Source organism: Agelaius tricolor, unplaced genomic scaffold, assembly GCF_023055355.1.
Source record: "Agelaius tricolor isolate 1412-34295 unplaced genomic scaffold, bAgeTri1.0.p SCAF_4, whole genome shotgun sequence".
NCBI classification, from domain to species: Eukaryota; Metazoa; Chordata; class Aves; order Passeriformes; family Icteridae; genus Agelaius; species Agelaius tricolor.
The window spans coordinates 29,354,907-29,379,964 of NW_027269264.1; the positions used below are offsets into that span (position 1 = coordinate 29,354,907).

General features: G+C 35.3%; 1 protein-coding gene across 40 annotated transcripts in view; it reads left to right on the plus strand.

The window, feature by feature from the left end:
- The window catches only part of PTPRD (protein tyrosine phosphatase receptor type D), a 1,154,223-nt gene that overhangs the window by 854,224 nt on the left and 274,941 nt on the right, over nt 1-25,058 (plus strand). For all 40 annotated transcript variants that reach the window (XM_071425013.1, XM_071425049.1, XM_071425014.1 and 37 more), the window contains one exon: nt 21,269-21,436. In XM_071425013.1, the coding sequence (XP_071281114.1) occupies nt 21,352-21,436 (85 nt within the window). In that variant the 5' untranslated portion in view covers nt 21,269-21,351. The remainder of the gene's footprint in view (nt 1-21,268; nt 21,437-25,058) is intronic.

Sequence of the window (25,058 nt, forward strand, 5' to 3'; positions counted from 1 at the left end):
GAACTTTTAAATGATAATTTTTAAAATTAGATTACTGCGAAATTTTAATAAAGAAGGTTAAAGAGATAAAGGTTTTATAAAGAAAGCATGAATTGTATGCACCAGAGAATTAAGAAATTCTAACATTACATGCTGCTGGACTTTATTGCTATTTACAGAATACTTTTTCTTGGATCTAGAATGAACTTTTCTTTGATTATTTTACTCTTTCAAGCTTATTCAGTACTAGCAGGTACTTAGATCCAAAGGGCAGGCAGAGTTTTATATTTTGATTTACTTGATTTACTTGCTGCTTTGGCTTCAGATAGTACAGTTTTGTGGGGTTTCATTTGGGTTTTGTTTGTTTTGGTTTGTGTTTGTTTTGTTTTGTTGTTGTTGTGGTGTTTTGATGGGGGTATTCATGGGTTTTTTTGTTTTGCTGCTGGTTTTTTGTGTGTTTGTTTGGTTTTGGTTGTTGGTTTTTGTTTGTTGGTTTTGGTTTTGGTTCAGTTTGGTTTGTTTATTGTTAAAGTGCTGTCCAGGGCAAATAGAAAAGCTTGCTATCCTAAGCACCTGAACCAATTGTCCTGAAATGATCTGAATATTTTATCCAGACCATATGCAATTTGGACTAATTATCAGTACTATCATAGATTGATGCTTTTAGAAAGAAAATAATATATTTTTTTAAAATACATGTGTTTCTAGTTTTTTTTTTTTTTTTTTTAATACAGGTGTTGTTTGCTGTGTTCTTATTAGGCATTCTGAGATTTTTAGCTGCATCTAAGAGGCATTGGTGAAGCATCCTCCTCACATTTATGACTGCAAGAGCCATCTGCTTGATTTATTTGTCACTAACAGGGAAGTCTTTGGCACACGGTCATCTGGATGCCTCTGTTTTGTCCAGATCTGGAAGAGGGGTGGTGTTTGAAGAGCAGTACTTCAACTGAGACCTTACAGTTTGGTTGCTTTTCAGCCCTCGTGAGTGTTTCTTTTACTTAGATGGTCACCAAGTGTAGAAGTGATCCCACTGTAGCAGTAGTTAAAAGAAATACAGAGAACATGGATGTTGGAATGAAAACATTATAGGCAGCACGGTAGTAGGTGCAGTACTCTGAAGCTGACTCTGAAGGCTGCTGTGAAGCATCTGCATGTGGTTCATTGTTCATGGCAACCTTTGCTGCATGGGCTGAAGCAGGAGGAGTGCTGACAGAGCTGCTGTTGCTGAGGTGGTGTGGTATTAAAGGAACTATTACAATTCTAATTATGCACTCGTGATGCGTTCTGGAGTGACTTGCAGTCTTTCATACCTACATGGTATCAAGTATAAGAAACTCAGAATTTAGACATTTTTAATGCATTAAACACTCATTATTAGCCACATACAACAGTAAAAACGATGCCATTAGTTACAATGAAATATTCAACTATTGCTCTTTGACTTTATATTCTGAGCATCTGTGATATTCTGTTGTGTGACCTGACATAACTACAGAATAAGTTGATTTGTTGTTTGACTTTTTTTTGATAATTTATTGATTTTGGTTTCCTGTAATCTCTTTTCCTACAGCTTTTCTGCTGTAGTTGAGGAAGAACTCTTATTTAGATTATGCAGGGTCAGTCATCTAGTGTCCCTTAATTTTCAGAGTTAGTCATTAAAGCATAACATAATCTGAAGAAGCAAATGTTTAGGAACCAGGTGATACACTTGTATTTTACAACATATGTAGATAAATAGATAAATAGATAAATAGATAGATAGATAGATAGATAGATAATTTGTCCATCCATATATATAGAAGTGTATATGTACTTAAAAATGTTTGAATCTGAGAGTGGTAACATACTTGATTGTCCATGGTAATGCTTTTTTTTCACACTCTTTTCAGAAGATTCTCATGGGTCTCAGGACCAGCAGGAGGCATTGCTATAGTAGTTTGAAAATGTTCTCCCTAGCCAGAAGAACCAGGTGTTTGAAGTTAAGAGTAAAATGAGTAAGAGGTTATCCTTCTATGTATACAGAAGGTGGTCTTTTTCACTGACAATAAACAAAAAGCCATTCTCACAGTACATGTAGTTCCCATCTTAATCATCCTTTTAGCTCATTTTAGGAGCTAACAACAATTACCCACCACTCTGTCTACCAGCAACTTACTGCTCATCTCTGCAGACATAGTATTCAAACTTTAGTTTTAGATCTCTGAAAAGACAGTAATTTTCTGTCTCCTTGTTTGCCTACTGCTAAATTTAATGAAAGTTTAAGGAAAGCATATTCTGAATGAGGAATTAAAGAATCTTACATGGATTGTAAGACTAATGACATTGGTCAGGATAAGTACGTTCAACCTTTGTATTGTATCAGTGCATACTTTGATATAAATGCCCCAAAAGATGTCTAAAGAATCACAACAGAAATAGGGATGAGAATTACAAACTTAAGGGAATTAAACATGCAGACTAAAAGCATATGTGAGAAGCATACATGTTTTTTAAACATGACAGGAGGCAGAAGAAAGATCTGTGATTTTAGAATCTTGTCAAGTTGCACTAGCATTAACAGCATTAAAATCAATAACATTAATAATAATAAATACAATAAATAAATAATATTTGGCTTTTAAAAGGAAGACCAAGTTTCATGTCTCTAAATCTGCTGAAATACTTTTCTCATATTTGGTTCTTTGAAATTTATGGCATCAAGACTTCTAAAATTAATGGAAATACTCTTGCTTTTAAATTTCAATAGTTGATGTGTTAGATTTCATCTGAAATAGTTTAGCTGTTTTGCAATCAAATGAATCTTTCATTAACTTGAGATACTCAGTTTGTTTTTCCTAATGCAGACTCTTCATGGGTGTATGTTCTCAGAAATTCACAATGAGGGGAATAAAGAACACTTGAAAACACCTATAACTGTCTGGGATATGAAATACTGCAATGGCATGGGAAGGTTGTGATTAACAGTAGGACCATTCGGGAAGCATCTTGATTTTCCTCTTCTACCATTGATTTGAAACTTTTCATGTATTACTTCATGTTTCTTGGTCTTGTAAATGAAATCTAACAGACTTAATACTTTAATGTTTCTGATCCTAAAGAGATATTATTAGGGTCTGTAGATCTTTATTCTTCTTCCCATATAAAATATGTAAATCCATCATAAAAGACCACTGATTTGGAAATAAAAGGATGTGTATTGTTGCGCAAAGTTTTGGAATCTATCTCAAAAGGGAGAAATGACAGCCACTTGTAGTAGTAACTTCCTACCCTACCCATGAGGTCTGTGTACCTCATGTCTTCCTTTTTTATTACTCAGGTAAGTATTCAGTAATACATGTTTCTGTGTATGTATGTGATGTTTGGTTGCTGATGGTACGTTTTTATTCCTCCTCCGTCCTCAGAAGATTGCTAGAGTTACAAGGATTATTTCTGTAAAGGATCCTGAAACTGTTTGGCTGTCTTTCTGTAGCCTCATGATTTGAAACTAATCAGGTGATTCAGAAATACCTGATTTGGACTCAACCTTCCATTTGCTCTTATTTTGAAGACTTTTCAGTTGTCTGTGGAGAAATTATCTTTACCTGTGTATAGTTTCCTGCTCAAAAAGCTGAGACCTTACCCTATTTTCTAGCTACTCATACTCACTGAGTCTTACTGTATTTTTTTTAATGTATGGATCTTAATTTGTTTTGATTTTTTTTTTGATTCATTGTTTTTTATTGTTGTTTTGCTTTCATTTCTGTTGGGTTTTTGTGTGTAAGATGTATTTAGAAACCAGTATAATGCTTTTTTTACTATGTAGACTTGCTTTTGAAGCAGTTTATTTCTGCCAGAGAGGGTAGTTGAGGTCATCCACACTTAGAGTGAGAAGAAACACCATTTGACAGCACTGACTATTTCAGTTTGATTTTGATTATTACTTTAGCTTTCTAACTTCAAATAAATTTTTTGACTTGTTAAGTAAAAACTGAGAAAACTAATTAAGAGAATGTCAACATAAGACCTCTTCATTTTTGAAGACAGAATTGATACTGCATTTGCCCAGTTAAGACTAACAGTGACATAAAACTGTTAGCTTTAGACTTGTTATAAACTTAAAAAAGTCTTTTAAGTTTACAAAGATACCACTGTTCTGTTCTGTTTTATGGAGGCAGGACAAAAACAAAGAAACTAGTTATTTACAAGGCTAAAATACTGACTTTAGGCAAATAATTTTCAACTTTTAGCATTTATAAATGATTGTGTTGTATAGTAAAAATATATGTATGAAAGACCTCTCTGTTTCCTCTGAGACAACTGTATGAACCATCTCAAAAGACCACTGTGATTGGGTGGAAAAATACAAGAATACTTCAAACATTTTACTCTCAGCCTTATTTTTGTGTTTGATTGATAGGTTAACAGATCCTAGGTTTCAGACTGCTTTCTTCCTTGTTTTCCAACAAACTTATACTTGGTTTTGCTTTTTGGTTCTCTTCAAGTAGACTACCATTTAGACTGTTCTGGTGTTGAGATAGTTTGATCTGAGTTTTTTAAGGAAGCTAGTACTTTTTACCAAGTAGTTAGCAATACTTCATGGCAGACACTGCCAAAATCACTTGGAGCAGTCCATTGTAGTCATGCCATTTTGGTCAGTTTTACTGTGGTCAGATTTCTGCTTTTACAGAGGATTTCGTGTTTACGGTTAGTGTTTGCTGCTGTGAGCAAAACCTACTAGTCCAGGTTTTGAACCTGGTGTACATCTTGACTCTTTTTTTTCTGAAATAAAGAAATAGAAAACGGCTTATTAAGAATCTGCTTTCTGCTTGTGAAAGAAGTTGGCAACAGTAGATAAATAATCAAATCATTGGTGGGTGCAGACAAATGGCATGCATTGAAATTCATTTCTGTGACTATAATGAAATTTTACAATTTACTATCAGCTTAATATGAAAACATTATTTTAAAATTGTCTGTATTGGGATTTAACTTGTTTTCTGACATCAATGGTGAGATTATTTTAAAATATTGGTTCTAAAATAGTGTGGCTTTTACAGTATCAAAAAATAGTGGTAGTACATATGGGCTAAAAGACTGCATTGTATTGAAGTTTTGGGGAGCATGTCTTTTGTTAGTTGCAGGACAAGTAATTTAAATTGGACAACCAGCTGAATTCCATGCTTTCATTTTAGAGCAAAGCCTTACTCAGTGGACTTTGCATTCACATTTTTTTTACCTATATTCTTTAGAATATAGATGAGATCTTGGATTTTGGAGAGCAAGGATGGTATTTTAGTCTTTTGGCTGTTAATGCTAATATAATCAAAGCAAGATTAAAAGAAACTCCTAAATCAAGAGACCATCTTTCTTTTGGTTCTCTGATTTACGATTCTAAGTGATTCTATGTTCTTCACAGTCTCTATGTTCATCACAGTCTAGTGTATTTCCAAGGCATTGAAATTTACTCCAGTTAATTTTTGCAGGAATATTATTGCTTTAACAAATAAAAAAATCAGGGGAAGTCCAAATATATTGCAATTTATATTTCTGTTCTGATAAAGATTTGCTGAGATCAAAAAATATTTCCATATTTTCTTTCTAAATTATTATAATTATTAATAAGTGGTATTAGTTTGATTTTTTTTAGAATGCATCACTAAAACATAATTTTACAAAGTTGAAGGAACATCCTTTGGAATTTTCAGATTACAGATTTTACAGAGTACTGCTTCACACTCTCTATATTCATATGACCTTCTCAAAATTTAGAAATACTTTGCAATTTTAGGTTGCTTTATTTTTGTGCCAGTTTAGAACTAAGAATGAATTTCTGCTTCTTACAGACCTCTAATGTCCAAGGTCCATGACCTGAATAATGACCTATATAGAATGAAAGAGAAGTGTAGAGCTTCGCTGCCAGACCAGACATTTGAAATATGAGACTTATCTCTCACTTTTATACAAGGGATAATTATACCTATTTCTTACAGTAGCTCTAATTGGTAAAGTTAAACTTAAGCAAGTTTTTCCACTTTCCAGGTAGGAAGAGAATCCTTATATGACCTTAGGTGACATGTGTGGTTTTGTAGTCCTTTCCTGGCTTAGTTGGAAAGGGAATATTTATTAAGAAAAGGAATATGTCTAAGCAGTTTTTTTTTTGCTGACTGGAGAGCCTGTGTGCTTTCACACTCACCTGTCGGGAGAAGCATACAAAACCATTCAGAAGGATTGTAAGCATTAAATAAACTGGAATTACAGCTATTATTAATTGGAAGTCTCTAAAAGTTTCTAAGCAACATATCTGCTAATTATCCTAAAAATATATTTATTTATTATATAAAAAAGAAATAATTTCATATCCACCTTGAAGTTTTGCAATAAGATTTTCAGAATAATTTCTAGATATAAAGTAAACAATAATTACGTATTTGTGTATCCCATCTGCTGTCATGTCACTTTCTGCTGATAAAAATTCAACAGACTGTTTAGGTTCTTTGAAATGAGAACATAGCGGAAGTACTCTGGAGAATCCTTCAGAAAGAATTGCTAACAAAAGCAGGTGTGTTGGGTAAGAGGTAGTATTTACCAGATTCAGTCCACTGCACTTCTCCTTGTTTGAAAGACATATAATATATCTTTCAGATTTAGCATTATATCTGTTTTTTTCTATCAGGTCAGGCTTGGGAAGTGACTATTATGAACTGCAAATAGTTTCTCTGAAACAAAGGTGAGCTCTGTCAGCAGAGCAAATTGCATCATGGTCTGTCATTCACACTTCAAGTAATTGAATAATAAAACAGTGATTTTACTCTGACTATTGATGTAATAGGTTTTGACTCTGATACAAGTGCCTTCCCTGAAGTTTTTTGGTTTTTTTTTTAATTTCATTCTGATGATTTATGGATGTATAAGAAAATGTATCTACATATCTGTAGAAATATACCTGTGCAGCTAGATGTATCTCTGTGCAGAAATACAGATTCACAACATACATACTCCAGGCATTACAAAAAATTTAATTTAGTGTGTAGCTCAAAAGACACATGCTGAAATCACCTTAAGGAAAAAATAAAACTTCCTTTTTAGTTCACGGTTTATTAGAAGAGTGATTGAATTGGTGTGTGTGCACCGTAACAGGGAAAGTCTTGGTAATAGATATATTTTTTTGCCTAATAAAAGGTCTTAAAGAGTGTCAGGGAAAAAAAAAAGGAGTCATTTAAATAGGTTCTCTTGTCAGTAGTCTAATAATTAGGCAGTCTGATAATTCATACTTCTTGCAGATGTGTTGTGTATAGACAAGTGTGGTGAGGACTGACATCCTGTTGTAAATTGGATATACAGTGTTTTCAGCATGTGGATGTAAGAATTCTTTTACAGATCCATTTTCAAAGGACATTTACTAGTATCCTAGTGTTTGGTAGAATGTCCCCATGATCTTGCTTAAAGGTGAGCTGGTTTGCTTTTTTTTTTTTAAATTAATATAAAGATCTGCAAACATCACTTAGAAATTAGAGAACCATCCTTCTAGGCAGTGGAGGGATCAGCCCATGTACCTCAGCTGCTTAAACATGAATATTTGTTTAAATGTTTACTGACCTTTGTTTAACTAAGTGGAATATTGGGTGTCTTAGATTCAGTTAGGATTAGGGTTCAATATTGTGTCTGTGATTCTGAGTCAGGAAAGAACCCTTTTCTGGGAGTATTTATGTATACAGAGTTTGCTCATGATTGCAAATCCATTAGTAAGCCATAATTCACTTAAATTCCATGGATAACTGCAAAGTGATGGGATAGGAGTAGACACAGTTGTATGTGTGTGCAGGTGGATGTTCCTACAGAAAAGTAGCATAATCTTTCTGTGTGTTCATATTTTACCCTCTAACATAGATGTTGCTTCCAACATATATTCACAGAGCTTCATTCTCTGTTTTCTAAAGGGAAAGATGTTCTGAGGGATTTCAGTGTCTAAGTCTTCTTAGATTTCACTGTGAGGAAAAGGTAGGAAGCACTGAGGGTGACAGCAATGATTACTAAGTTAGAAGTCTACTTAAGAAAAAACAAAATATGAAGAAGAACAGTGTGTCAGCAGATTATTTTTCTATTATACTTCTGTAATTAAACAGTAGCATAATATTGAAAAATTGCAGAATTGTTTAAGACATTTAAATAGTATAAAAATAGGAATGTAATAATATTAAATACCAATAAATTATATGTGAGAGTCATAATTGCTGAAATTATTGTAATCGGTTTGATTATGATACTTTTCTTTAAAGTTTAATAAGTTTTGAATGAAATTCCACATTTTTTTATTTGTCAGTTCTATGCAGAGATCTGGTTTAACATTATATATATTGATTTAAGTGTGAATATTGGGGATCAGCATAAGATTTTTGTATATTTTTTTTTTCTTTAGGAACTTAAGGAAGTCTTCTCTTTACCTGCGGGAAGATGCTTAGAAAAAAAGAAAATAGAAGAACATTTATTCAAAATAATTTGAGAAAAATTTGCATTTCAGTTAGGATTTATCTGTTACTGGATACCAGATTGAATGCCAAATCAGGTGACTGCTTTGGCTGTTGTGTAGATGTGCTTGTTCAAGATCTCAACTACAGAAATAAAGTCAACTTTATTGATAAAAATTTTAAAAATTGATGATGCAATATAGGAAAAAATGGATTACAACAGCACATTCCAGTACATTCCTGAATCCACAGATAAGATGTAAAACGAACCCTATGTAAGATAAATTCAAGTCATCCTCCAAAATTAATTTTAACTTTTGGTATCTTAATAAATAAGTTTACATCTTTGTCTTAGATCCCCGGTTGTCTCTGACACAAAGACTAGTGGAAGTTTCATCTGGAAATCTGGATCTTCCATTACAACTTTGAAATAAAATTGTTTGAAATAGAAGTGTCAGTGTGATAGTACAACAGTTGTGACATGACTAAATTACTATATCAGGGCTGCTTATATTGTGGCCTAAAGATTATGCCTAAATATATAAAAAAAAAAAATAGGTGCATTGGTTAAAATGTAAAAATAGTGATTTACATTTATTTGATATTTAATGAGCTGACTTGCAAAAATAATTCTTGAAGCAAATTATTTTATTTTTGGTTCCAGAGTCTTTAAAAAAGGAGAATCCAACAATGATATAATTTGGAAGTAGTGGAAGTAGTCCTGGTTTCCACAGTGCTAATAATAAGGAAATGATTGTGAAGTAAATTTTACAAAGAGTGAGGTAACAGTCTGCATACTGTGGACTTTAAAAGACTTGAGAGACTCATCTACAGGTACCTGAACAAGAACATCTTTACGGAGTTTAGATTTTGTTTAAGGCATAAAAACACCCCTACTTTTTTCCTCCTCTTATCTTGTAGCCTGTGACCTGCCTGTTTCTGTTTAAACAAGCATGGTTAACTTTGTGCTGGCAGCAGTGGAAGATCTGCTGTATGCAGAGATTAGGACTAAGGAATTCTGGTTTTGGATATCAAGGCATTAGAGATTGTTTGGGATACATTCCTGCATTTTCTCACTTAATCCAGTTGTTTCTGTTGTTCTAATTTATAAATAATAAATACAATCATAATTCTCATATATCAACTAGCACCTTTAGTGAGCATACCATTCAAACTAGCACATCAGATCAACAGCTGAGTAAGTTTCTTTTGTAGGAAACCTCTTTGAAAATTGAGGGCTTGCTGCAGTACGCAGAGCACTAAGGAAAGGAAATACTCAAAGTTTTTTCTTCTAACCCTTGAAATCAAAAGCACTTTCCCCACCCACTCATTTGCTGTTAAACCTGATAAAAAATGAGTCACTTTTCTTGGCAGAATGTGATTTTAACAACATTATGATATACATAAGAGAGAGTCTGAAACATGAGCCCAAACTTGGACATGCGACTAGCATTTTTTTGGCCTTTTTACATATGCTGCTAAAGTTATGCAGAACATCCATAATGTGTACCTTTCTTTACAGTTTTGGGATTTTTTTAAACACTGAAGAAGTAGGATTGGAAAATGTTTTGAAAAATATTTCTGTTTACTAACAACAAGGTCCCAAAGTCATTCACATCTGTATAATTCACATGAGGCTTTTCAAGATATTGAAAAATTGGTTACAGCTGGCTGCACACCCTGACAGTTGAAAATAAAACTCCCATACCAGTCATAACTAGCAATTCAATTTAACTTATGCACAGTGAGAGCAACAAAATGTAGTTTCTTTCCAAAGAGGCGACAGTGCAGTCAGAACTTCTACAGCTGCCTTTCATGCATTGATAATTAAAAAAAAATCAAAACAAAGTCCCTAACTGAAAAATACACCCTCACTTTATAATTATCTATTTCAAAGCTGTAATCGAGCATTTCATTATAAAAATGCTAATCAATCCAGAACAATACTCCTGGGACAGCACACACACCCAGAGACATATCAGTTATTACAGAAATTCTGCAGAAACTTTACTAGGTTTATAATAGTTGCTCATGCATTTCTGTTGTGAAAGATGAAACTCCCGCAAGTGCCTTGTGTGTTCTAAATAGAACATTAGGCTCATCTTCTAGCCTTTAGATGTGGTGAAAAATACTGCTTTGTTATTAGTATAAATAACCAGAATGGACTTATTAAAAAAAAAAAAAAAAAAGTTTTAATTCATCTAGCCAGATTCTTAGTTAAAACTAATGATTATGAGTTTTGTGAGAAGCCAAAACTGGAATTTTTTTTCTAGGTTATATTAGATTTTGTTTTTAAAATATTTCAAATATCATTATTTGCAGCCCTCTCTAAAAAATTTGTTATAGAGATTTTTATCTCCATGAGATAAAATTCCAGAGGAATATTTGAGCCTTGAGTTCCCACAGCCCTCATTCATGGTTTAACGTGTACAGCCTTGGGATATCTACAAAAGACTGGCAGTCACAATCTTGTGTTTCATGTGGAATTTGAGTGTCACCTGGGTGACATTTTTCTGGGGAAGGAAGGACATAAACATTTTTCTGCTTGTGTTTGGAAAGCACTGTTGTGGTAACATGGAAGCTAATGGTGCTAATGGACAGTAAGATTATAAGGCATTTTTCCTCGAAGTATTATAAATAGTTTTGTTTTATGTTCTAAAAAATGAATTAATGTATTCTGAGTCTTTAAAAGTCCTGAAATACTTCAATGTGACTGTCTAAAGGCTTAAAGTTACTGTCTACTTCTGTAATGTCAGTCTATGGTATTTTTTACAGAATGTGGGGGTAAAATTCTAAAATGTTTTTTGAAAGCCACCGGTATGAAGTTTTTAATATTTCATTAGACTCAATATTTTCTTGGTTGGATTAGTAATGAAAGTAATTCTCCACTTTCATTAGTTCATTAGTTTAATTTCATCATGGCTAAATATGAAGTATTGTGTAGCTGAAGGATAAACTCTTTATTTCGTTTGAATCACACAGCAGTATGTTTACTGATTACTACTTTCCAGCTAGAAATTCTAGAAATGAAAAAGCTGAAAGCAGAGGGAAAATGCAGAAGTCCTGGAAGCCTTTGTGTATGAGGCACATCTGAAAGGCAGAGAGGTTATCTCTTCTACTTCTGTCTTTTCATACAAATTTGAACTCTGCAGATCAGTTCTTTTTGTAATTGCGCTTGTGTGTGTGTGTATGCAAGTGTGTATTTGTGTATATTCTTAAACATTTGCTACTGGATGCCAAGTGTATTGTTTTAGCTGATATCTGCATTTTTTATTCCTTCTGATGCTGAGATTATGAAAGATACGCAAAATCTGAGTGACAGGGAGCTGCAATCTAATACACCATCTTCTGTGTTTTCTCATCTATGTATTTTTTATGAAAGGTGACAAACATAACTAGGATAATAACCTTCCTTTTGTGTCATATCTTCAGTCAGTTTCTTTTTTATGACTTTTTACTGTTCATTTAGAAGACAAACTATGAGTAGTACCTGCAGTTGGTTATTTCACCAATTTAATCTACTGTAATATTTCTTTCTCTGATCTTTCTTGCTCATTTATGAAAGAAAAGGCAACAGATTGCTTGTTTCAGAAGCTTGTTTCAGAAACTGTGTCATGTTCATAAGCAGTGAGAGAGATAATTGAGCATATATATGAACTACTGGTATGCAGGAAGTTCTTTAGCAGGATAAAACTGCTCCAGTATATGCGCAGAAAAACAATTTTTGGTAATTGTGGCCTCTCTCTGTAACATTGTGGTGTGTCCAAGCCTCATCACTATACAATTGGTATATATGGTGTATAAGTTGCAGAGATATTTCCACAGCTGTATACAGTTAGAGTTTAGTTGGTTTTTCTCATACCCTTTATGAAAATAATGTTCATTTGGGTGGTAGCACATACTCTCACTTTCTTACTAAAAACTGACAAAAATAAGGTGAAGGTTATGCAATGTCAGTATGCAATTAACATTTAGCTTAGAAATTACCAGCTTGTTGCTAAGGCCAACTTATTTGTAAGAATGAACTCACAGTTAGTTTTTCATTAATATCATCAACCCAAAAAAGATGAGTGCTTAGGAAGCTGTGGCAGGACTTAGATTTGAAACATTCTTGCTGAAACATTTCCCGAGAATATAAACCCAGTGAAGAATATATGGAAAATACATAATTGCATTTTAATATATTTTAGTACTCTGTAACGGAGTGGTAAGAGGATGAACCACAGGCCTAAGAGGGATTTTTTATTGTCATGTTCTTGTAGCTAAGACATATGAGTGCCAAGTTGCCTGGGCAAAACAGGCAATGAATGAAAGCTCTGGGTATGGGAGCTGCACCATAAAGTGCAAAGAAAATTTTAAAGTCAAAAATGAGAAAGGAGTACAGGTTAATGCTTTGTACAGTCTCTGGTTGTTTAATGTTTAGTAATAGGTTTCACAGAGAAAATCTTTTGTTGATCTCAGTTGGCTTTCATCAGATCAAATACAACAGGATTAAACTTTTTGCTTCTCACTTCCCATTTGAAGGGGATTGAGCACCTGAAATGCCAGTTCAGGTGGCCCTACTAAGCCACTTATTTCTTCTTACTACAGATAAATATATAGTAGTTAATGAGGTCTGTAAAAAAAAAACATGCTATGAATCATGCTGTCTGGCTGATGATTCCATCATTTTATTTGATATCAAACTGGCTTGTCAATATTATGACATTAGTTTGGTGTCTAAAAATATACCAATTCACTTGGTAGTTTCCTTAATAAGGAAATTTCAGCAGTAAAATATCTGTAGGTTGTTGTTGCCTTTTACCTCTCTTCTCAGAGTTTATAACATTATTTTTACTTTCTCTCTGACTGTAGTAAAAGATGCATTATATTACAAAGACACTCTGCAGTTGTCATCTTTTTTCAAAAAGAAAACCTGTGAAAAGCCATGCACGATTATGCCAAATCTTAGTATGGGAAATGCATAGTCCTTCTATAGCTTCAGGAAGTTTTTGTCTTTTATTACCAAATAATTTTATAATGCCAACTACTTTTGAAAAATAACCATTTCAGCTCTCCATCTCTTCCTCTAATACAATTGTATTGCCATCAGCAACATTATAATAAAGTGCAGTCAGGCTAAACTAGCTGCAGCTGGATTGGTGTCCTGTGTGTACTGCAAATGCTCTGTCTCAGTCAGTCATGCTTCAATCTGATTAGCCAACAAGTATATTGGATAGTTTTGAAGCAAAACCATTAAGTGAAAAGGACAAAGAAAAGCTATTAAAAAGAAATTGCAGAGGATGGAGAAAAAATGCATTGTAATACTGAAGTTATATTTGATTCCTTAGCTCCAAACTTGCAAATATATTTCTAGTTTTATCTTAGTATCTGCGACACTTGGTATGCTTCAACCATGCCTGATCCTAAAGGCGAGGAATAACCTGAATTTTTTGCAATAGCCCTGCTGAAAAAGATACAGGAAGGGCAAAATTCTCCTGAAAATAAGATGGCTGTTTAGATATAAGCAATATTAACATGTCTGTGTTATGTGCATAGCAGTGGAGCTGTAGAATCATTCTTGTTGCTAGGTCATCCACATACCTAGCTCTGTGGAGAAGCAGGCCACAGACAGATGCCGCCTCTGTGGTCTGAAAACTCAGCTGCTTATGGTGGATGCTAGCTGCTCTTGGTGGTTTTGCTTTTTTGTAAGACCGCTGGGAGTATGTGCTTGGAAGCTGGTGTTGGAGACCCTTTTCCTGGGAGTGTCCGACGAGTATGTGGTATACGGCACAGTGGCTCTGAGAATATTTTTGAATGTGGCTCACGTAGTCATAGATTTAGCCTCTTCTAGGAGGTGGTAGTTGCATAGTTCCAGTGTTGTTCAAGTAATGTAACAGACAGTCAAAGACTAACAAACCGTGTATGGCAAATACCCCAGTACTAATTATATGTTCTTTCACTTTTTGTTATTTTGAGGCAAACAAGACAAAAGTCAGTCTGTAAATGTTTTTGCTTAAACATAGTCATTGTATTGTTCTTAAACCAGATTTCAGAGGAAACAATTAATATAATCATAGCATCCAGAACAACTTATTTTGGAAAAGACATTTGAAATTGAGTCTAACTGTTAATGTAACACTAAGTCCATCATTAAACCATGTCCCTAATCACTGTGTTTCCAAGTCTTTTGAGTATCTCCTGGGCTGGCAACTCAACCAACTTTCCAAGGAAGACTGTTCCAATCCTTAGCCTGAAATCCATACTAAGGTGTCTAGAATTATCTTACTATGGATTCAGTTCAGTGAAAAAAATTTTCCTAGTATCCATTCAAAACTTCCCCTTGCACAACTTAAGACAGTTTATTTTTGCTGTGTTGAGAAGAGCCTGATTCCCCACCTGGCTGCACTCTCCTGTCAGGCAATTTTAGAGACAATAATGTCTGCCCTGAGCCTCCCTTTCTCAGGCTAAACACCCCCAGCTCCCTCAGCTGCTCCTCATAAGACTTGTGCTCCAGACCCTTCCCCAGCTCTGTTTCCCTTCTCTGGACATGCTCCAGCACTTCCATGTCTTTCTTGTAGTGAGAGACCCAGAACTGAGCACAGGATTTGAGGTGTGGCCTCACCAGTACAGGGGGACAATCCCTGCCCTGCTCCTGCTGGCCACACCATTGCTGGCACAGGCCAGGATGCCATTGGCCTTCTTGGCCACCTGGGCACTGCTGGCTCCTGTTCAGCTGCTGTCACCAGCACCCCCAGGGCCTTTTCCTGTGGCAGCTTTGCAGCCACTCTGCCCCAGCCTGTGGCACTGCCTGGGCTTGCTGTGACCCAAGGGCAGGACCCAGCACTGGGCCTTGTTGAACCTCACACCACTGGCCTGGGCCCATGGTCCAGCCTGTCCAGATCCCTCTGCAGAGCCTTCCTGCCCTCCAGCAGATCAATAGTCGACAATGGTACCCAACTTAGTGTTGTCTGTGAATTTACTGAGTGTGATTGACACCCTTATCCAAATCATCAGCAAAGATATAGAACAGGACTTGCCCAATATTGATCCCTGGAGGACTCCATTAGTGTGTGACCTGGTGATTCTAGACACCTTAGTATGGATTTCACCTTGTTTCTCTTCTGTGGCTGAAGAAAGAGTAAAATTACAGCATAGCCTAGATACTTAAGCCTTTTTTTTTTTTGTAAGCTCCTGCTCTTTTTCCCCTTTTATGTCTCTCTATCTTTCTGTTTTCTTGGATGTTTGTTTTGGTTTGTCTTTTGTTTTTTTTTAATTTCTTTCTTCCTTTTTTGTTTACTTGGTTTGTTTTTTTTTTTGTTGTTGTTGTTTTTTTTTTTTTGTTGTTGTTGTTGTTTTTTTCTTTTTGTAGGTCCGTTGATTTTTATTTTAGCAGGTGTCAGAATAGAGTTAGCTTTCTTTAATATGTGCAAAGTCAGAGCTGGAATATTTTAGGGTAATGTATGCAAGTAATGTACAGGAGTCAAGACTGGGGTATTGTCAGAGTTCGTGTTTATTCAGGCAAGAAGTCAGTCTTAGTGGAAGATGTTTCATTTCTCTGCTTAATATCTGTGGCTTTGTAACGTGGTTTAAGTTATTTCCATAGATTCTGAACAATATATGGCTTTAATATCCATAGACAGATAACATGGTATGCTTTTCTCATCTAGCAAGACTATTTCCAGCTCAGCACTTCAGCCATTGCCATCACAAAGTTTTTTTTCTTGAGCCATTATTTGGAGGCACCAAGTTAAGAAGTTAGGCAGTGTTCTAATGATCTGTTTCTGCATCAAGTTCTGCATAAGAAAAGTTCTTATGGTCTGAAGAAGTGACTAATTTGGCAGGAGTTGGTAAGCATTGAGACACTTGTCAGCTTACAATTGGTATTTTAATCTATGATTTAGAATGGAACTGAAGCCGTATAAACATCAGGCTAGGCAAGGTTTTGCTGTGTGAACATAAGTCTTTTTGTAAAAAAAATACAGAAACCTTTAACATCTTTCTATATGAGTAAAACATCCCAGTGATGTGATTTCAAGGTACCTTGCTGTTCTTGAGTTGATTTATTCACTAAACACTTTAATCTATTTCGTCAGTTACCAAAAAATCTACTGTTTTTCATGGTAAAGTTTAAAATAGAATTACAATGTAGAATCAGATTGATATATTGTTTTATACAGGCAAAAATGCCACCTAGCATTGCAACTCATTTGTGCTTTTATAGTGATGTAGTTCAAATGCTTGCATGACATCAGAAACCTACTGTTCTAGGATGGGTGCTCATTCATCTTGGAATAACTGTAACAGAGAAATTCAGCAATGATAGACAAGCATTAGTGAATTGTCATCCAGAGACAGATAAGCCTAAACTTTTGAACACTCCCCACAGCTGTCCTTCAAATTTCCTTAATCGTGTATTTTGGATTTTTTTAAGACTAAAAGCATAATGAAACATGGAACTTTTCCAGCAGGTCAACTATGAAAACATTTATCATGTTCAATCAATAAAAGAACAAGCAAAATGTGCTTTTGCCAGTTACCCTTATTGCTTTGGAAAATAAATTTAATTCTCTTTAAAAGACATTATTTTACCCAGAGGTGTTTCTGAATTGATTTTGATTAAAGAGCTTATGAGAATTAATTTTATGCATTATTTTCTATTCTTTCTCGTAATGATTCAGCTGTCAGTTAGGTTTTTGAAGCCAAGATTTTTCCATTATTTTTTTGTTCATTTTATTTTTAAGGAGGGGTCATGATTGATATGCAAATACAGGAAGTATTTACACCCTTTCCATCATTAGTTCTAGGAATATTTTAAATTCATTTTTTGTATTTCTTGTCTTCCATTTCCATGGTATTAAAAGTGTGGCTTGGAAATGGGTGTAATTCAGGATTGTGGATGTGATGAATGAAGTGTAAAAACGGAATTTCAGCACTGTCTTCTCTTTTAATCTTTGCTTCCATGTTTTCTTAGAGAAACATTTTTGGTTTTTGTTTTTGGGTTTTTTAGTTTATTTGTTTGGGTTTTTTTTTTTTTTTTTTTTGTTGTTGTTGTGTTGTTTCTTTGTTTTTTTGTGGGTTTTTTTTGTTTGGTTTTTTTGGGGTTTTTTTTTTTTTTTTTTTTTGGTTGGTTGTTATTTTTTTTTTCAATATAAGGTGTATCCAGTTACTTTCCTATGGGGAAAAATATGGGGTTTCTATGAGAAGTCCTTGGGACAAACCAGAGATGATCGTGAACTAAAATCATATCTCTAAACAATTTAACACTTTGGAAAAGTTGAACCAGAAATCCTGTTTGTAGCACAAATGAATTCTCATCTGTTCATAATCCCTTTCTTCCAAAATTTTATAAGTTACTGTTTGCTTCATTATTTTTGTCAATGTGGCTCCCTAACTGTGTTATGAGTTCTTTTGTGTCTGTGGTTAAGGCTTTTCTGACAACTCTTCCCTGCTGTGCTGAATTTCTTTGTGAGAAAGCATTTAAGTTCACATTCCAGCATGGAAAAACAAGCTGATTAAAAAAAAAAAAAAAAACAACAGAAAAACCAGTGTTTACTTTTTTGGTTTGGTTTGGTTTCTAAGTTTTGCCCCAGGTGTGCATTTCCTATAACTGTCTTGAAGCAGGAGCCATCTTGTGAGCACCATGATAGTACCTAAAAGATTATTTTTGCTACTAAGGTAAACAGACTGCAGGGAAGCATTTCAGTGTTCAGATGTTTCATTCACCCAGTTGATCCTTTTGAAGATAATTGGTGCACGTGCCCATGCCCTAGTACTATCAGCTGCCATGTTCCTGCTGAGGAGAATTCTTTTTTGTCTCTGTATTGAACACTCTGGAGAGCTGCACATCTGCACTTTTACTGATCCTATTCATAGATACTGTTAATCAGGGAAAATCTATCCTCTTACTTACTTGCGTATTATTGTTGGATATATTACCTAGTTTCATAGATAGCTCTTTTAGAGATATTGAAAGAGTAATTTCCAGTAGAGTTATTGGAAGAGTCATTTCTGATTATTTAATACAGCAGTTATACAGCCCTTTACCTAAAATAATAACAGCTTTTATTAAAGCTTCATAAAGAGAAATTTTCCAAAGAATTGTTGACCTCTCTGTGACCATCTGCCAAGGAAAAACCCCATCTTTCTGCCCTGGTGCAGTGTGAATGTTGTAATAGGGGCTTCTAAGTGAGTACCTCACCGAGGATTAATTCTGCAAGGCAAGTATTGTTCCTCTGATGACAAGGCTAATGTAACCTGGTGCTGCAAATGCTGTTTGTGTGTTTACTGTCTTTGATACCCCACTCAGGACCTAACAAACCATCATCAGGAGTAAATAGAAAAGGATAGGAACCTAATTTGATTTTAAGAATTAATAATGCTTTAGATGAGTCTTTCACTTTGGAACTACTAAGGTGGCTTGATGTGGAAGTTGATAGTTGTCTTGGTGATTTCATTTAGTCCTTTTAAGGAATTGCATCTTCATGTTAGTTTTTACAAATAAGCCTATATACTACGTGATATATCATTGTTGGTACAGTTGTCAGTAGTAGGGTCTGAAAATTGATTTCCTTGTGGGTAAAGCAGACTTTTGTGGAGAGCCTTGATATTACCTGAATGTCTCTTGGCTTGCTTCTCTCAATGTTACCAGCTCATCACCTGCTTGCCTCCATTAACAGTGTATCTTCAACTTGAAAGAAAAATCAACCACCATCTTTAGTCTAGTGCCTATGTTTCCCTGAGCTAGAATACTAAAAGTTTACTTGAAGGCCCAAGCAGGTAAGAAGGGAGAACAAGCAGCAAGCAAAGAGTGTCCTGGAAACCTTGGTGTGATCATCAGGTTAGCTAAAGCCATGACTCTTGGAAACATGAAAGAAAGGGAATACTGAGGGCTTTCATTTCATGACCTGAGTGATAATGAATATTACCTTCAAAGCAGACACAGAGTGCAGTATTCCCAAGTGGTTGTATGTGCATTTTGAATGAGAGAATAGAATAAGGTTTCACTAAAAAAAAAAAAAAAAGAAAAAAAAAAAGCTATATTCTCAACCTTTTCTTTGCCAAGTTTTGTGATACATCCCTTCATTTGCAGACAGCTTGTAGAGGATGTGTGCAGATTCATATATCAGGACCATAAAGTTTTTAAAATTCCTCTTTTCCCCAGGCAGACAGTAATATTTATCCTGTTAGCCACCACATTTAATATTTTGATGGGAGTGCTTGAAATGTATGAAAATAATGTGCCCCAGTGCCCCGACTAAAAAAACTGTTGTGTAAAATAAGTACCTTTGTGGTCACCATTTTTCCCCCTTCTCAATTATCAGTGTTGTAGTTATTGTTTCCTCTCTGCTTCTGCCCCTGAAAGGAGTAAGGGAGTACTTAGGATCCACCATATTGCTGTGGTCACCTTCACATATCAGCTAGTATGGCTGTGTACTAATGAAAAAATAGTTTTGTTCTTAAGTGAGCTGCCTGTAGAGATAGTTCAGGGCTCCCCTGTAACTCCTGCATTCCAGAAGAAGCAAAATAAAAATCACCTTTTCCTTGAAAGTACATTTCATGCATCTCCATCTTTGTGATAGTATTGGAATCATTACACAGCAGTTGGCTCTGATACGCTTGCACAGACACAAATTGAGTCCGACAGGACTGGTGTCTCATGGACTTTGCTGTCATTTGAAATGCTGGCATGAAAATGGTAGCGATGAAAGGGGAGAGCTGGTGCCTTTAGCATTTTGCCTATGAAGATTTCTTAGGCTTCCATTTTTTGATAGCAGTCGCTGATTCAAAAGATAGTTCTACAAAAGAGATTTGTAACATAGTGTAGATTTCTACCAGCTGCTCATGTCTTTTCTTCCTTGAGTAAATTCTTTTGAGCATTTCTCTGTACTGAAAATGGGCTCTTTATGCCATCCACAAAACGGTAAGATCTATTTAGTGGAATAATAATTAGTATACTTTTTTCTCTGCCCTCTTGGTTTTCATCTTTACTGAATGGAAGCCACTTGTGTGGTAATGAAGAAGGTAGAATCAAACTTAACAAAGCCTATATGTTGCCAGTCCTTCAGAAAGTATAATTGCATGTCATGTTATTTTAGTGCCAATGTCATGCTGCTTAGGGATATCTCTAGTACTTCCTGATGGAGGAGGAAAAATATTTTTATATTCTTAATTTCTGTTCATGTGGCATATTTGGACAAGGATAAAACACTGTATTTTCAAGTCAGGTACTTGAGCTGTAGTTCTACCTGTGTATCATATTCAATTACACATTGTAATAAATTAGATGGATTGAATTGAGATCTCAGCCCTTTATTCAATGCCAGATTTCTGTTTTTCTATTAGGCATAATTCGGATATGTGCAGGAAATCACAACAGGAATTTTAACCTTTGAAAGTTGCTGAACAATGCAATATGTTAATAATAGGTTCTGAAGTGGATTTTGTGGTGATTTTCTTACCAGATGCCAGGGCATCAGCTCTCTATTGGCATGTGGATTTGTTATGGATATCTAAGCTGCTTTGATTACCTTTTTGCAACATGAGTTCTAGTGATGTGTTAAACCTTGTCATACTAGTTTCTTTGGTTTAGGACATGCTGTAGTTCTAACTAAAGATTCAGGATGTGACAGTTGCTTGATTATGTGGTAAAGGACACTAAGAAATGTGTTGTAACAGTGCTAACATTTATTGTGTCTTGGATCTTCTTGTACATACCAGTAGCTTGAAATTAATTATGTTTCTTCCCCTTTCTGCCTTACCCTTTTGTCTTTTAAAATTGCTTTGCCTCAAATTGTGAATACGTAAAAAAAAGAAAAGAAAAACTCTAGTCTCTTTTTGCTAATTGTATTTTTATCTTTTCGCAGGCTCTGAAAATACTTCATCTGAAATTTCAGACTGGACAGACTCGCAGTGGCTTCTAAGCCAGTGAGAACAAGGCTGCCAAAGCATGCTGGTGCCAAGCTGTCGGATGATGCACGTAGTCAGGCCAGTGGTGGTGCTCCTGTGCTTGCTGCTCTATGCTGATGCTGAAAGTAAGCTTATTGTTCATTTATGCTTAGGTCTTGGCCATCACACGTGGTTTTGTTTTCAGCTGGTGATTGCTAAGAGTCTTAGAACGAGTTTCCTTTTGAGTCATTCTTCAAAAACATTGAGGTCCTCTCTAGATCACAACCAGTATTTGAAAAACATTGTTTATGCAACTTCCTTACTGTTTCTTCTTAATGCGCCTTTTCTTAAGCATGGAGTGGTTCATGTAAGATGGTGAAAACCACTGTCACAAAGTTACACAGTCAAAACAAAAACCAGCCTTGCTCACCAGACATTGGTCAAATACCTTAAATACATCTGTCATTCTTTGAATATGTCTATCTTAACTTTGATTAAAAAAAAAAAAGACATCCCCCTCCCAATTAATATCCCGTCCAATTAAAATTCCTGTCCCTTTGTAAGTGCTACAACAGCTGTTCTAATGTATTATTTCCGACAGCTGTCACAGAGTACAGTGTCCAAACAAATCAAGCAGAACTGACAGCTTAGTGGCTGGCCTAAACGTGACAATTCAGTGGGGAAAGGCACCTATGTTTACTTGTACTGAGGGGAAACTGCTCAAGTTTGGTCAATTAGGTTACCTATTAATGGGAAGATAATATCTTCTTTTTAATTAGGAAATCATTAGGTCTGCCTTGTTTACATGTGTTCCTTCTCCCAGCTGTCCTTTGGCTTCTTCCACAAGTAATGTGCAAATGAGAAAAGCCATTTGCTTTCCACCTGTTGATCTGCAGGTTTACTGCAAGCTGATTGTTAACACTGGCTACAAGCTGACTGCTAACATTCACTTGGTTGAGGGATATTTTCCTACTTTTCTAGTAGTTCCTGACTCTATGCAGACACATGACCGAACAATAACTTTGTTTCAGCTCTGCCTTTAGAAGACTTCTGTGTTTATTCACATGTGTGGTAAATTAAGTAGAAACACAGAGTAATAGAATCAGGTTTAGTAAGGCTAGATGAATCAGTTTTCAATAAATGCATACAGAAGATTTCTTCATCACCCCACTTATCACCTGCAATCCAGGTATACAGACTCACAGCTGTAAAAGAGATAACAAAATTTTTCAGTTTCATGCATAATAAGCTTTCCTTCTTTTAAGTGCAGATCTGTGAAAGTGAAGTAAATGGAGGAAAAAGGACAAAACATACATGTTTGTTGTGTACTGACAGCTGAGATTCTTTGGCCCCTTTCCAGTTAGATAATGACCAGCTGGGATGATTGTGTCTAAGGTGAAGCGAAGGACATTTTAACACTTAAGCCAGCAAATAATTAATTGGGAAGTGGGCCCATATGTTGGACAGTTTTGCAGTTGTAGTATTCCACTTATTTTAAAAGTTGTAAGAAGCACAAAGATTAGTTTATTGTGATAGTTTCTCTCAGAATGAGATTATGATTTTCAAGTATTTAATATGCACCAGCTTTTAAGTTGTGTAAATAATTATATACATAGATGCAAATGGTATACATTATATGGTATTAATTAAATTGTGTGTCATACATATGTTTATGTGACTCCTCTTAACATTGTGTTTATACTGTGAGTGTTAAGTTAATGTTCTTCTATTTTACTGATTTCTTTGAGGGTCATGGTATAGTCACATTTTCATCTTATACATAGTACTTTATTTGGGACCCACGCTGAATCTCCACAGATGTAGTTATTTTATGGCCTGGGTGAGACAGGACAGCATCTGTGAGCGTTATGTATGCAGACACACAGAAAGATGTGTCTTCATCCAGGATTAGCCCTCCTTGCCTGAAGAAAAGTTCCTGCTGTGCTGGAGCTGTCTCTGCCCTCTGCTCCTGCACATACTCTTGCTCCTGTTTTGTCTTGCACTTTCTAGAAGGGGCCAGACCCTACTTTGACCTAGTGCTTTTCTTGAAATTCTTCACAAAGAGTGGCAGGACCACGTTACTTCATTTTAATGGGAAGAGGACACAGAAGGTGACACAAAGGGAACAAAAAAAATTGTTGTTTTTTTCTCCGTCACCCTCTAAAGGCTATATGTTTTCCTTTTTTTTTTGCCATTATTCTCCTGTTGCTAACATCAAGGCACTGCAGAAGAGAAGATATATCTAAACATTGACACTACATTGTAAACCTTCTGGAGTAGTTGTAAATGGGTAAAGAACTCATGCTCTTCCAGTCTTACTGTCAAATCACTGTGTGTGGGACTCGTAGCACCAAGTAGCAAGCCAGCTTAATGCTACTGAACTGGTTCCCAGTGGTAGTCCTTAGTACTTTTTGGTTTACATACAACCTTCACAGCTGAGAGAGGGAGGCAATAGGATACCTTTAAGTCTCATCATCATTGTGAAAGACCCCACACTCTGAAATGTGTTGGTGTGGGCTGATAAATGAACTGTGTCAACAAGTATATGTGCAAACTATATTTTATTCTTTTAATCCAGAAACTAAATTTACATTGACTGAGAATAGTAAGCAAAATTAAAAGGTGGCAAAACTACCTTTGCTCTTTTTTACCTTTTGATATTAGTAAGTATGTGATAGTAATAGATATGTGATAGTAAGTATGTGATTGTAAATACAAGAAGTGAAAAATCTCAAGTATTACAAGTATTTTTTTAGATGTCTTCTTTTATGTTTGGCATTTGTAGGTTCAGTGTACACTAAGAAGGAGTAAAACACATTTTCCCTGAGGAAAGAAAGTACTTGTTCATCAGTCTTTATTGAGGAGCAGCAATCTGCTAGTCTACAGTGTTTTTCATTGGGTGGGATGTTCTCAGTGGTGTAGATGGCAATGCTTCACCACAGCTACTGAGAGATTAGTAATATAGTTTTTTTGTCATAAGATAAGTACTGGGTTTTTTCATGTTGATTTAAATGAACAGTAATTATCCAGAGGCTATATGCAGGTTCATCTGTTTAATAACAATGCATATATGTTTCAGAGATTCCTACATAACATATTTCTTTAAAAACTGTCAAATATGGTACATTATTATGTGTTTCAATCTTGCTAAGGGTCACTGACCTCACTTAACCACTGAGCTCAAAGAAAGATAGGAAATATAAATTCCTTCCAAAGTGTTATTCCTGGTCTTTCCTAGTATTCCAATTTTTGAAAAATAGGAGTTTAATTTGTATTAGTAGAATCAAATATTTTTCTGCAGATAGTCTGCATCCTGCTTTTTAGTAATTGAGTTGATTCTTGTGCATCCTGTTCCTTTTCCACACTGAGAAAGGCCTGATCACACCAGCACTTCAAAATTCTCTGCTGCATTAACTGCTGCATTAATTCTCTGCAGTAACTTTGTCTGTTTAATGCTCTTCCTTCATTCTTAGTTACATAGCTTCTGCTCTGACGTTTTTAATTTGTTACTTCTTTAGAGATGCTGTTTTAGAAGCAAAAATTCTCTTTTCCTTCAGCAGAAGTGTTTGCAGCTTATTGTAAAAAGGCAAACAGAAATACTTACTAAAAACAATGCATTTGCTGTAATATTGCTTCTATTCCCAATTGTTAGAAATGTGAATAATGCTTAGCTTGTTCTTTGACTTCTAATGCGTATTGTGACATTCACCATCATGCAGGGAACCACTGTACCATCATATCTCTAGGCCAGGATCAGTTCTGACAGGA